The 13,621-nt window shown below is 36.9% G+C and overlaps 1 protein-coding gene across 2 annotated transcripts in view; it reads right to left on the bottom strand.

Moving 5' to 3' along the window:
• LOC127416517 (pyruvate carboxylase, mitochondrial-like) overlaps positions 1–13,357 on the bottom strand; it is a 321,324-nt gene extending 307,967 nt beyond the window's left edge. The window contains exons 1-5 of one of the 2 annotated variants that reach the window (XM_051655945.1): positions 13,027–13,357; positions 7,531–7,664; positions 5,681–5,865; positions 4,878–5,043; positions 622–767 (exon numbers count right to left, since the gene is read on the bottom strand). In XM_051655945.1, coding sequence (XP_051511905.1) covers positions 622–767; positions 4,878–5,043; positions 5,681–5,865; positions 7,531–7,663 — 630 coding nt within the window. In that variant the 5' untranslated portion in view covers position 7,664; positions 13,027–13,357. Of the gene's footprint in view, positions 1–621; positions 768–4,877; positions 5,044–5,680; positions 5,866–7,530; positions 7,665–8,281; positions 8,302–13,026 lie in introns of those variants that run through there. The other variant, XM_051655953.1, reaches the window with a different exon arrangement.
• Positions 13,358–13,621: the final 264 nt, after the last annotated feature.

Genomic DNA, 13,621 nt, shown 5'->3' with positions numbered 1-13,621 from the left:
CTTGGCTAAAAACAAAAAGAACACTGGCTATGTTAAGAGTACAATACTAATGTAATGTAATTGTCCTGCAATATACACTCACTTAGCACTTTATTAGGAACACTATGGTTCTTATAAATTTCCAGACGTGGTCTTCTGCTGTTGTACCCCATCCGCCTCAAGGTTCAACGTGTTGTGCATTCTGAGATGCTATTCTGCTCACTACAATTGTACAGAGCAGTTATCTGAGTTACCGTAGCCTTTCTGTCAGCTTGAACCAGTCTGGCCATTCTCCGTTGACCTCTCTCATCAACAAGGTGTTTCCATCCGCAGAACTGATCCTCACTGGATGGATCACTCCTCACTCTGATGTCATACATCAGAGGGTTAATAACACTGAGCAATTAATTATTAAGTGTTTTGTTTTTTCTCTTTTAAAATTGTGGCGTCTTTGTGGGGTTAATGTCTTCATGTAATATACTCCTGTATTATACTATACATTTCTGTTCAAAAGTTTAACTGCAGTTTATTTTCTTTTTATTTAGACGGATGGCCTTCTATAATAATTACTTAGATCATGTGATGGTTGTGCTTCCCTCATATTTAATTGTTTTGCCTTCGAGCTTAAAAAAATACACAGACCTCATAATTTCTGACCACCCTCATTCCACGGCCTCCTCCTCCATATGCAGCTTTAAAGATGATGGGAAAGTTGTATGTTTCAGCAAACTCCCGAGCCTCTTGCAGAGAGGAGATGGGAGAGTTTGTCCCTGGAACCACTGGGACACCTTCACACATAAAGACACACACATACATTCAATAATTTGCACAATGTTTTCTATGCAAGTCACTCAAATGAGAAAATGGATATCCAACTTCACATGAAAACATGAAATCCAAGTTAACCTTTATTAAAAAGCTTAACTTACTCAGCATATTATTATTTTGCAAACTGGACAGTGTAGAAACAGTTCACCTAACAATGAAAATTCTGGGGGCCTGGGTAGCTCAGTGGTAAAATACGCTGGCTACCACCCCTGGAGTTCGAATCCCAGGGCGTGCTGAGTGACTCCAGCCAGGTCTCCTAAGCAATCAAATTGGCCCGGGTTGACTGTCTCAGACGCGGAGGCAACTGGGATTCGTCCTCCGCCACCCAGACTGAGGCGAATCACTACGCGACCACGAGGACTTAGAGCGCATTGGGAATTGGGCATTCCAAATTGGGAGAAAAAGGGGAAAAATCCCCCACCAAAAAAACAAAAAAAAAAACAAAAAAACAATGAAAATTCTGTCATTATTCATTTACCTTCATAAAGTTCCAAACCTGTATGACTTTCTTTCCTTCAGTGAACACAAAAGGAGATATTAAGCAGAATGTTAAGGACTGCCTTAGTGACCATCAGGCTTGGGGAGTAACGGAATACTTGTAACGGTGCTACGTAAACAGGATACAAAAAAAATGGGTAACTGTAATCCATTACAATTACATAAAAATCCAAAGCAATCAGATTACAGTTACTTTTGGTAAAAATTGGGATTACTAGTAGGATTCAAATTTTTCATTTATAACTAAAGAAACAAAAGATCCTCCTGACATAAAATTATATAGACCGCTGCTTGCTTTAAAGTGGTACAGGTATGATCAGATGTGTGCTTGACATCTCTTATTCTCTCTCGAGACTCAAATGAGTCTAATGTGATTTAGCTAACCTAACTAACGTGAGGCCTGCACAGCCCGTATTCCCGTACATGGGATGCCTACTGTCAAAATGTCACTTCACTTCTCATTTCCATCATAACTTCAGTTGGAACTCTAATGTTGTTCTCTGAAATGCTTTCGTGATGTACGGGATGTAGTACTAGCAAAAGGGACAGCATATTTTTATTATTATTAAAAAATCCAATTTGTAAACATAAATACCAAATGAATTAAAAATGTTATTAAGTACTTAGGAAAAAAGTGCAATGGATGTTTTAGTTGAATTTGATACTTATTATAAATGTATTGTTGATAACAGTTCAAAAGTCTGGGTGAGGGAGAAATTCTGGCAAATGTAACATTTCAAAACTCACAGAATGTAAGAATAAGTAATAAAAGACACACTAAAAATTCTTTAAAACTAGAATTGTTGTTGCTTTTAATTAAAATCCTCATTAAAAGATATCACTGAATAACCCATAAATGTTAGCTGGAGATGTTGGACTGTGGATCACAAGCAGAGGAAAGACAATGGAGGCATTGCATTAATAATAATGATGATGATGAAGATACCCTGTTATATACCTACTGCAGTGGGGAGGTAATGAATGGTGCCAATTAGTTTATTAGCATACTGCATTACATGGCAGAATTAAACTTTGCAGTGTTTTTGAATCTGAGGTATATCCTGTCAGATTCTGGTTAATGTTAACCAAGACATAATTCAGTGCATCTGTTCTAATTGTATTTGCTTGATGAGAAAGTAAGCAGACAGAGGACTGTAGCAGACAGAGGACTCATCTGATTTGTTTAAAAATACTCAGTTGTTCTGCATTTGAACATACGTTTTCCTATTAAGGAGGCAGTGTCCTTGTTTTTCATGTTTTTTTTTAAAAAAAATTATTTATTTATTTTTTATATACAGTACAGAAAGTTTTAGGCACTTGTGAATAATGTAGCATAGTGAGGATTTCTTCAAAATAATACCATAAATAGTTTTCATTTATCTATTAATGTCTTACAAAGTCCAGTAAATATAAACAAATCTAAATCAATATTTGGTGTGACCACCTTTGCCTTCAAAACAGCACCAATTCTCCTATGTACACCTGGATACAGTTTTTCTTGTTTGTTGGCAGATAGAATGTTTCAAGTTTCTTGCAGAATTTGCCACAGTTTTTCTATATTTTTAGGCTGTCTCAATTGCTTCTGTCTCTTTATGTAATCTCAGACTAACTTGATGTTCAGTGGGGATCTCTGTGGGGGCCATGCCATCTGTTGCAGGGCTCCCTGTTCTTCTATTCTATTCAATTCAATTCTATTCTATTCTATTTTAATCAGTTCTATTCTATTCGGGAAAAGAATCTTTGGGAGTCTAAAATTTATATTTCCTCATGACACACTAAAGCCGAATATATAAATAATCATCTTAAGACAAATGTCTTTGTGAAACATCTTATGTGAGACTTTTGCACAGTACTGTACATATAATAAAACACTGCCTGGCCAAAAAAAAAAATAAGTTGCCTTTTGGATTTAAATAAGCAGATACTTAAGAGCCTATGATTGGATAATTATTGCAGTGATTAATATGTTTCAGCTGACAACAATTCTGTTAACCCTAACTGATGCAGTGTGTAGCTTCTCATTTCTTAAACAACTATGTCAGAAGACATATCCCATGGTCGTGGAAAAGATGTTACTGTGTTTCAGAAGGAGCAAATTATTAGCCTGCATCAAGCAAAGAAAACAACTTAGGAGATTGCTGAAATGACTGGAATTGGGCTAAGAAATGTCCAGCGCATTATTTAAACCTGGAAGGATAGTGGTGAACCGTCAGCTTTGCGGAAGAAATGTGGTCAGAAAAAATCTTGAATGATTGTGATCGGAGATCACTAAAACACTTGGTGAAGTCACATTCTAAAAAAATCGACAGTAGAACTCACGGCTATGTTTAATAGTAAAAGTAAGAGCATTTCCACACACACAATGCAATGAGAACTTCTTGTGGCCCAGATCTGTGTGGCCACAAGAAAGCCACTTGTTAGTGAGGCTAATCGGTAAAAACAACTTAAGTTTGCTAGGGAGCATAAAGATTGGACTGTGGAGCAATGGAAAAAGGTAATGTGGTCTGATGAGTCCAGATTTATCCTATACCAAAGCGATGGGCGCGTCAGGCTAAGAAGGGAAGCGCATGAAGCGATGCACCCGTTATACATAGTGCCCACTGTACAAGCCTCTAGAGGCAGTGTTATGATCTGGGGTTGCTTCAACTGGTCAGTTCTAGGCTCAGCAACGTTATGTGGCACTAAAGTCAGCTGACTACCTGAATGTACTGAATGACCAGGTTATCCCACCAATGTTTTTTTTTTTCTTACCTGATGGCACGGGCATATTCCAGGACAAAAATGGCAAGATTTGTCAGACTCAAATTGTAAAAGAGTGGTTCAGGGAGCATGAGGAATCATTTTCACACATGAATTGGCCAAGTCTTTAGGATGTGCTAGAGAAGACTTTACGGAGTGATGACTCTCCCATCATCAATACAAGATCTCGGCCAAAAATTAATGCAACTCTGGACGGAAATAAATGTTGTGACTCTGCATAAGGTTGTTGAAACAATGCCACAACAAATGAGTGCCTTTATCAAAGCTAAATGCGGTCTGACGAAATATTAGAGTATGCGACTTTTTTGGGGGCCAGGCAGTGTAATTACATCACTCATAACATTATTCAAACATGTTTTGTTAGCAGCCAGAAGTCATAATTAAAAGTCTTCGTGATCATATTGCTTTTCTTTTGACTTTATTCATACTGAATATGTGACTTTGAGGTAATCCAAAAGTAATTAAAAGTAATCTGATTACATTAATTTTCTTATAATGGTAATTGGATTGAAAGTTACTGATTACATTTTTAATAAGTAATCAGTATTTGAAATGGATTAATTTTTTTAAAAGTAACCTTTCCAACCTGGTAACCATTCACTTTCATTGAATAGAAAAAAGATGCAATGAAAGTGAATGGTGACTGAGACTAACATTCTGCCTAACATCCACAGAAGAAAGACAGTCATTCAGGTTTGGAACAACATGAACATTAATTAACAACATGAACAACAGGGTGAGTAAATGATAACTGATTTTTCATTTTTGGGAGAACTATCCCTTTAAGAGTATATTGCTTTGCAGAAAGGCACCTGCTTGTATGGCCAGGGCACGGGCTTCCACTTTATCCCCCATCTTGCGCACAACCTCTGGAGAAGGGCCAATGAATCTCACCCCTGCATCGGCACAGGCTTGGGCAAAGTCTGAACGCTCTGATAAAAACCCATAACCAGGGTGGATTGCATCCACATTATTTTCCTGAGAGTGGGAAAGAGTATCACAAGAATAAATATAAATACAGAGAGGAAGAGATAGACAGAAACAGAAAGAAAGAGAAATGAGAACATTTAGCCAGGGTTGTGTATACGGCACAGCAGTCAGCCCTAATTATTCTGATGCTGGAAAATACTAATTTCATTAAAATCCCAATCAGAGAGAATTTTAAAAGCCCCCTCTCTCTGTTGGCTGACTGTATGCAACATGGTAATCGCACTGGAGAAAAACTAATTATTTTGAGGCCTTCTGCTGAGGTTAGAGCCGATGATGCTGGCAAGCTTGTTCGGTTTCATGATGGTGTGGTGTTTGTGTGTGTTTACATCTTTGTGTACATGCATTATTAGTGTATTGTTGTGACTAAGCTGCTGGTTTGAGAGATGAGCTGCCTGTGGCATAATAAGAGAGTTCACCAAAGGCTCCAAATCTGGCTGGCATCTCTGACACCAGTCCAAAAAGCAGGAATGGATCTATTTGAGAACCAGTGAGAAGTGTTGTTTTGAATACTAAGCACTGGAAGAGGTGCATTTATTGCACAATGCAGACAGATCAGTCAAAGAGTGACAGACAAAGTGACAAACAGTCCAACTGATAGATGCATAGATGCATTTAGATGTCTAACCTTAGCCACTTTGATTATGTCAGGGATATGGAGATAGGCTGCAACAGGAGACAGGCCTTTGCCAATCAGGTAAGCCTCATCTGCTTTCTGCCTGTGCATTTGTCCAGTGTCTTGCTCTGAATATACAGCCACTGTCCGGATCCCCAGCTCTGTGCATGCTCGAAACACCCGGATGGAGATTTCACCTGAAGGGTAAGGGAGGAAATATTAAAAGGTTGATGTCAGCTGTACCAGAGACTATTTAGCAGAGATGGGACACTTCTATTAAAATGAATGGGAGAAATTGGAACACCCAGTGGTCAACAGATGTGGAAAGGAAGTCCAGCCTTACTGGTGAAAAAGCCAATTGCCTTTTATATACAGACACAGCCTTTCAATCAACTCAAGAACATGCATGGGCATTAGCTATAAAAGCCATTTATTAAGCGTAATCTGAAGAAGCACAGTTTATGATTCCAGTGTTGTCAGACTTTACTGCTGATTTTAATATGTTCTTTGATCGTAATCTTGACCAACCGTTTTTGAGATTTCGGTGTTATAACATCATAGAAGCAGCACTTTCATGACTGGAAATAGCTTTCCAAGAGTGTTCCAAAGATGGCTGCCAGTGGACTGACTTGCTAGAAAGACTTTGGCTGTACTTAGTGAATGCTGAATGCTTAAAGTTGAAGTATGTAATTTTTTTAGTGTTAAAATACTTTATTCTTTCCCAACTTAACATGCACAACTATAAGTAAGACATTCATAGATTAATATTTTAGAAAACTGTAAACACTGTCTCTGTATTGCTATGAAAATTCCTGTGTTTATTTTAAGCAGCCCGTTCAAACCCGCCTAAACAATGTTACTCAAGCAATTGCGTGAGTGTATGAACAACAGAAGACGAGGGGTGTATTCACAAAGCTGTTTTGAAAACATTGTTTATTTTTTGTCAATTCCAATTCGCAAGTGTCACAGGTATTACAAACTTCAAATTTAAAGTGATAGTTCACCCAATAATGAACATTCTCTCATCATTTACTCCCTCTCATGCCATCCAAGATGTGTAAGACTTTCTTTCTTATGCTGAACACAAACAAAGATTTTTAGCAGAATATCTCAGCTCTGTAGGTCCATACAATGCCAGTGAAAAATGAGCAGGCCTTTGAAGCCCCAAAAAGAAGATAAAGACAGCATAAAAGTAATCCATAAGACTCCGGTGGTTTAATCCATGTCTTCTGAAGCAATCCAGTTGATTTTGGGTGAGAACAGACCAAAATATAACTACTTTTTCAATGTACACCTTGCCATTGTAGTCTCTTGGTACAATCATTATTTCAAGCTCGACTACACTTCCTAGTGCTTGACGCATGCGCAACAGGAAGTATAACCGAGCTTGAAATCATGCCAAGGAGACATGTCAAGATGTACAGTGAAAAGGGAGTTACATTTTGATCTGTTCTCACCCAAAACCAACTGGATTGCTTCAGAGGATATTGATCAAACAACTGGAGTCTGATGGATTATGTTTATAATGACTTTAAGTGCTTTTTGGAGCGTTAAATATCACTGTTTTCTTGCATTGTGTGGACCTACAGTACAGAGCTGAGATATTCTTCTAAAATCATCATTTGTGTTCTGAAGAAGAAAGAAAGTCATGTGCATCTGGCATGGCATGAAGGTAAATAAATGTTGAAAGGATTTACTTTTTTGGGTGAACTAGCCCTTTAATTTGTAATGTGATGATAGGTTCACCCCTGAGTCTATGTGTATTTAGACTTTCAGAGCACTAACCCAAAGATCAGACTCTCAATTTTCACACTCTTTTCGTGGTTTGCAAAAATGACTAATCTCAGGATTACAAGCCTTACCTCTGTTTGCCACCATAACCTTTTTGATTGGTCGGTACTCCAGACTTTGGGGAGACAAGTGGGCAGAACGACAGAATAGACCCACACTCCTGATGACCAGGATCCCTTTGGCCCCTCCCAAACGCAGGAGCATCCTAGAAAAAGACAAAGAGAGAAGGTAAAGTTGAACATATAAAAGAAGTATTACAAACAGATCAAAATTGACAAGCAGAACCAAATGTTTTGGTTCTAGCCATGCTTCATTAATTCATTTAAATAAAAAGCGGAGGAGTTAAAATGAAATAATCAGAAAGAATAGCCTTGTTCAGAATATATGGATAGATTCTTGGAAAAAAAAGGGTCCTCATCTATTACTGTCTACACTAAGCCAATGTTCCAATTAAGTTTTATGAGCTTTTCTAAAATTCTAAAACCATCTATTCACATACAGCACTTTTGGTATCTGTTTTAAATGAGTAACTGCTGCCACCTTGTGGTCTTAAAATTAATTTGTATTCTTCCAAATCTATCAGCATGTCACTGCTCTCTTTACTTAAAACAACTGAAGTAACATCAGTTTCTATTTTGTTTAAATGGAAACCAATATAACAATTTTCCTTGGAATTTCATAAATGACACTTATGGAAAGTTTCAGCTTTCTCTCTTTACAGGTCAATCAAATCTCTATAAGGACCCTAACTACCCTTTAGGGATACTTCACACAAAAATGAACATTCTGTTGTCATTCACTCACCCACATCTTGTTACAAACCTGTATGACTTTCTTTCTTACATGGACCACAAAGATAGATGTTTCGCAGAATGTTAGCCTCAATCACGATGACTGAGTGCTTAACATCTCCTTTTATGTTCCATGTCAGTAAGATGTCATACAGGTTTACCGATATGATGTCAACATTTTCATTTGTGGTTGAATGACCCCTTTTATACTGCATAGCATCAAGTAGACACCCAAGTTCAACATTGCTGAAAAGGATCAATTTACATTTACCTTGGCAACATTTTCCATTTTCGCAATTACTTGTACACACAGTCTAAATGTTTTGTGTACATCTGGTCTCAGAGTATGTCTGTTTGCATGAGCATGACGTGTGTGTGTGTGTTTGTGAGTGAGTGTGTACATGTTTTTACTACATTGTGGGGACCAAATGTCCCCACTAGGATAGTAAAACCTGAGATCACCTACCTTGTGGGGCCCAGCCAGCGGTCCCCATGAGGGAAATGGCTTATTAAACATAATAAACAATGTTTTTTTTTTTTTTTTTTTTTTTTGAAAATGTAAAAATGTTAAAAAGGTTTCTGTGAGGATTAGGTTTAGGGGTAGGGTTAGGGGATAGAAATTATAGATCTGTATAAAATCCATAAAATGCATGGAAGTCTATGGTGAGTACCCACAATGATATAAAAACAAGTAACTATTCGTCTCACCTACACAGTCTCTCAGATGGCAGACATAATATTGAAACCGATTTTCTCATCCACCTGCCAATTCAAGGTTTATTTATATTACCTTCATTGATTTAGGAGGTTATGTTGATTTTGACTGAGAGTGTTGCTAGAGAAAAGGAAAAAACTATTTTATAATACTGGAATACTGGACAATTTTCAAGCAAACTCTGCTGATCTACTATTGATGAATGATGATCTACTGTTAATGAATTCTGCTCATACAGTATTTATAAGCCCATATGACAATGTTTACTTGATAGTATTTTTATTGTAATACAATGTAGATGATTGTAGAGTGCATGTTTTGTTTGGAAGCACATTCATTTCAAAATCAGAGTCCCCATTGGATTTTGGGCTTGTTTATAGTTAAAAGTCCTGCATTATGCACCAAATCTTCATTCCTGGGATTTTGGTTGCACAACATAAACGCATCTAGGATTTTACTCATTTTTAGACTCTCATAGCCTCTATGACAGTGACGATCACAGTAAAGAAAGACTAAAGAAATGTTTAAACATCCAATAAATCTTTTAAAAAATATATAGTCAGATTAATCGATTGTCATCCTTTTTCACCAACTTAGTTGTCAGTAAAATCTACTTTCGGTCAACCCCTACCCCCAATTCTCTATGGTATGACTTGGTCCGCTTCTTCATAGTAAGTATAAGGGATTTTTTTGCCAGTCATCTGCCAGGTTGAAATCGGAAGTCCCCGACAAGCCGTATGACCTGAGGTGTCATTCATGCCCCTAGCAGAAACTGTGTCAGTCACAAACATTGTCACAAATCGATGAGCAATAGTTATTGATCAATATATGCTCTACCAAGTGTATGTATGGTAGAGCAACATCTTGACTGGCTTAAAGGTTAAAGTTAAAGCTCACAGCGTTTAGATGGAGTCAGTGGGTTTGTAGCTGATAAACAGAGCAAATCTTTGAACCACAGACTTGTGGGTGATTAGAATCCCTTCATCAAGACTCCTGTGTCAACATAAACTTCGATCATGTGCAGAAATCCATTGAACAACCTAATTTCTTCAGTAATTTAATAATTTAATTATTAATGTGTGTACTAGCTACTTTGTCTGTACTAGCTACTTTGGATTGAACACACCTTCTTTACTGCATCAGAAATGAACAATGTATTTTTCAGACTATAATTTAGATGGCTGTGGCACACTTACAGTATAAACCCACCAATGGCTCCATAAAGGAAAAATAATATGATTAGCCAGTTGGTCCCTTCCAAAATTGCTCACTTACTGTTAAATTAAGTCAAGTCAATTCAAGTAATTTTTATTTGTATAGCGCTTTTCACAACACACATCATTTCAAAGCAGCTTTACAGGAAATCATGCATAAAAAAAGAAAATAAAAAAGAAAATAAAAAAATGAAACTGTAATATCTTTAAAGTCTTAGAGTGATCATTGTGTAGTTTGATTAAATATTATTGTAAATTGTGTATAAAAAATTAAATAATTAAATAAGAATTGTATATAGAACCCCTGTGAGCAAGCTGAAGGCAACTGTGGCAAGGAAAACAAAACTCCATAAGATGTTGGTTAATGGAGAAAAATAACCTTGGGAGAAATCAGGCTCACTGTGGGGGCCAGTTCCCCTCTGGCTAAACAACATGAATATAATGCCAATATTAGTTATTTATGTGTAGTGCAGGTCATTGTTTAAGATTAGTATACTAAGTAGGTGTTAAGGTCCAGTGTTTTAAAAAGAAAAAGAAAATATTTTTTATGAACTTTAAGATTAATGACTAATGTCTTTGAAGTTCATCCTGGATTAACTGCAGAAGTTCACATAGATGCATTGTCCTTTTTTGTTGGCAATTAAATTCTAGTCTATGTATTCCATTTCAAGAGTGTAGTCCATCAATAGACAAAGGTGATGCAGGCAGAGATCAATGAGGTGCATCGCAGTTCAACCGGCAGGTAATTTCGGTGAGGTTCGGTGGGGTCCATCCTAAATCCAAGGGTCAGGCAGTGGCTTATGAAGTATCCAATTTCTTACAGTTGGAGTTGGCATCAGTTCATCATCTGAAGTCAAAAGACTGATGTGAACACTGCCCTAAAAGTCCAAGCTAGTAAAATCAACATGTTCAACACCTCTTTACACAATCTAAATAGAGCCATACATCAGTGGTGCTTTTGGGGGGCCTTTTGTTACTCTCTACTCATATCATTTTAGTCTATTCCCTCTCACCTCTCTTTCCACCTGACTAACACTTCCTGCTGTTTGTCCATTAGAGCTTGGGCAGGTATATGCACTATTTATTTGCATTCTGAGCAGAGCAAATATTCCACCATTAAGGCAGGTGAGACCTACTAAAGCAGTACAAGAACAAATTCAAAACTTTATGAATTTGCAATCTGAGTTAATGTTTTATGGTCAACCTCTAAATGCAATAGACAACTTTTAACACTTTACAATAAGGTTATATTGTTTACATTAGTTAACATGAACTAACAATGGACAGCATTTATTAATCTTGGTTAATGTTAATTTCAACATATATAAATACATTTTAGAAATCAAAAGTCTTATATGTTTACATTAGTTAATGCGCAATGAACTAACAATGAACAATTGTATTTTTATTAACTAACGTTAACAAAGATTAATAAATGCTGTAAAAATATATATTGTTTATTGTTAGTTCATGATACCTAATGCATTAACTAATGATAACGAATGGAAACTTATTGTAAAGTGTTACCGTTGTATTGTATTGTACCAGCCAAAGACCTAAAATTCACAACAGTAAGATTACAAATGACAATACTGCCACTTTAAATCAGGCATATCAATCTTTAGAGTTCACAAATGCTTTTATGTGATTACACATTTGCTGTTTTTTTTTTTTTGGAAATAAATGTAGTTTTGTTGTGGTTTTTGCTTGGTGGCAAAAATCAGACCCTTTGTGACTTTGTAGCACGTGAGCACTGTTATCTCTCAGTTAGGCACAAAGTATCCCATCCTCTTTTTATGAGATTTAACTGGACACAGTGTTCAATTGGTGGTCCTCATTTTTGTTTGTTTCTCTGTGGTGTTTTGAAGTCATTTAAATATTAAACAACACTGCAGTGAACTCTGTACATGGTACTTTTATGCCCTCTGAATTTGAATAATGCATAAGTTAATGATAACAAAATACAACTGATTAGCCAAGTTGTTTGAATACCAAGCCCATGTTAAGAAGATATGCAATCAGATATGCTTACACACAGTTTGTTTTGATTGTTAAAGTGGTTAAACACCACTAAATGAAAGTATGCATAACAGTGTGTATAGTGCAGCAATAAAGTCTAAACTACAGACTGATACTTAACTGTATTGACATGGTCACCTATTTACTGGGTTTATGTGCGATTACTAGCTGAAATGTCATGTTTACATGCATATCTTTTTTTTATTAATGACTATGCAGCTGATACAACTTTAAAGCTGCAGACAGAGTGACAACTGAGAACAACTGAACAAGTTAATGTTGTCCAGGCCTTTGTGCCAAAGAGATGACCAAAGGTCACAGAGTCAGTGTTAATAAATAAATAAATAAATAAATAAATAAAATTAAATGATGACAGAATTTTTTATTTTTTGTGTGAACTATCCCTTTAAGATTCAAATGCACATACAGAGAACTAGGTAAAGTTTAGGTGTTCCACTGTCTTCCACCCTAAACAATCATAAGAAATGACATTTAGGATGAATGTACATTTGAGCACATGCTCATGACAAGGTGAAATTCTCGTTAAAAAGCATACACACAATCTGGCTCTTAATCTGAGCACATAAATGCACTAATGCTTAAAAAATGCTCCAGTATACAAAGAGACACACACACACTCACACTGGATCACTGACATACTGTAGTTGCGTGAACACGTGAACATAGTCAATGAATGCACACACACTTCAAAACAAAGTTAGCAGCAGGAGGGCATTCCCTGTAGCAACCAAAAATTAATGAACACAGCATCTAACCCATTATCCCCAAAACACACTAAACACTTAACACAAAAGACTCAGTACTCACTTGTCCTGTTGAGTCCTGATTCAGTCCAAAATCAGTAACGTAAAAAAATGAATGGGCCAGAAAGTTTTGCTGCAGTCCTGTTGTACAATGAGTTGATCCACAGTTGGAGGGGGAGTGTTGCACGCTTATGGGAGCTTTGTGTATCAGGCTATACACACAGTCATACAGTATCATGTACTGTACCCTGTCAGAACTGCTCCTCTGTCACACTGGGCTGCTCTGCATGTGCGATAGTAAGGTCTGATCCTATTAATCTCTCTCACTTCTACACTCTCTTTTTCTCTGTCCTCACTCACTAGATGAAAGCTTTCATCCTCACTCTGATTATGTAATACTTACACACCCCCATGCACATGGGCCAACCACTGACGGTCTGTTTCCACCAGCAAAGAGTGGCAGGATTTAAAGACAGAGGGAGGAAGGTGATGGGGAGGTGGGAAAGAGTGACATGTTGATAAACAGGAATTTGCTGAGTATTAAATATGAGCATTATGGGCTGAAAGGAGAGTGAGGGAAAGACAAGGGCAAAGAACAGCCAAAAGATGGCAGTCAAAAAAGATTTTCAGTACTTTTAAGTCTTTATTTAAAATATATG

The sequence above is a fragment of the Myxocyprinus asiaticus genome, chromosome 2 (genome assembly GCF_019703515.2).
Source record: "Myxocyprinus asiaticus isolate MX2 ecotype Aquarium Trade chromosome 2, UBuf_Myxa_2, whole genome shotgun sequence".
NCBI lineage: Eukaryota > Metazoa > Chordata > Actinopteri > Cypriniformes > Catostomidae > Myxocyprinus > Myxocyprinus asiaticus.
This window is presented reverse-complemented; position numbering and strand designations above follow the sequence as displayed.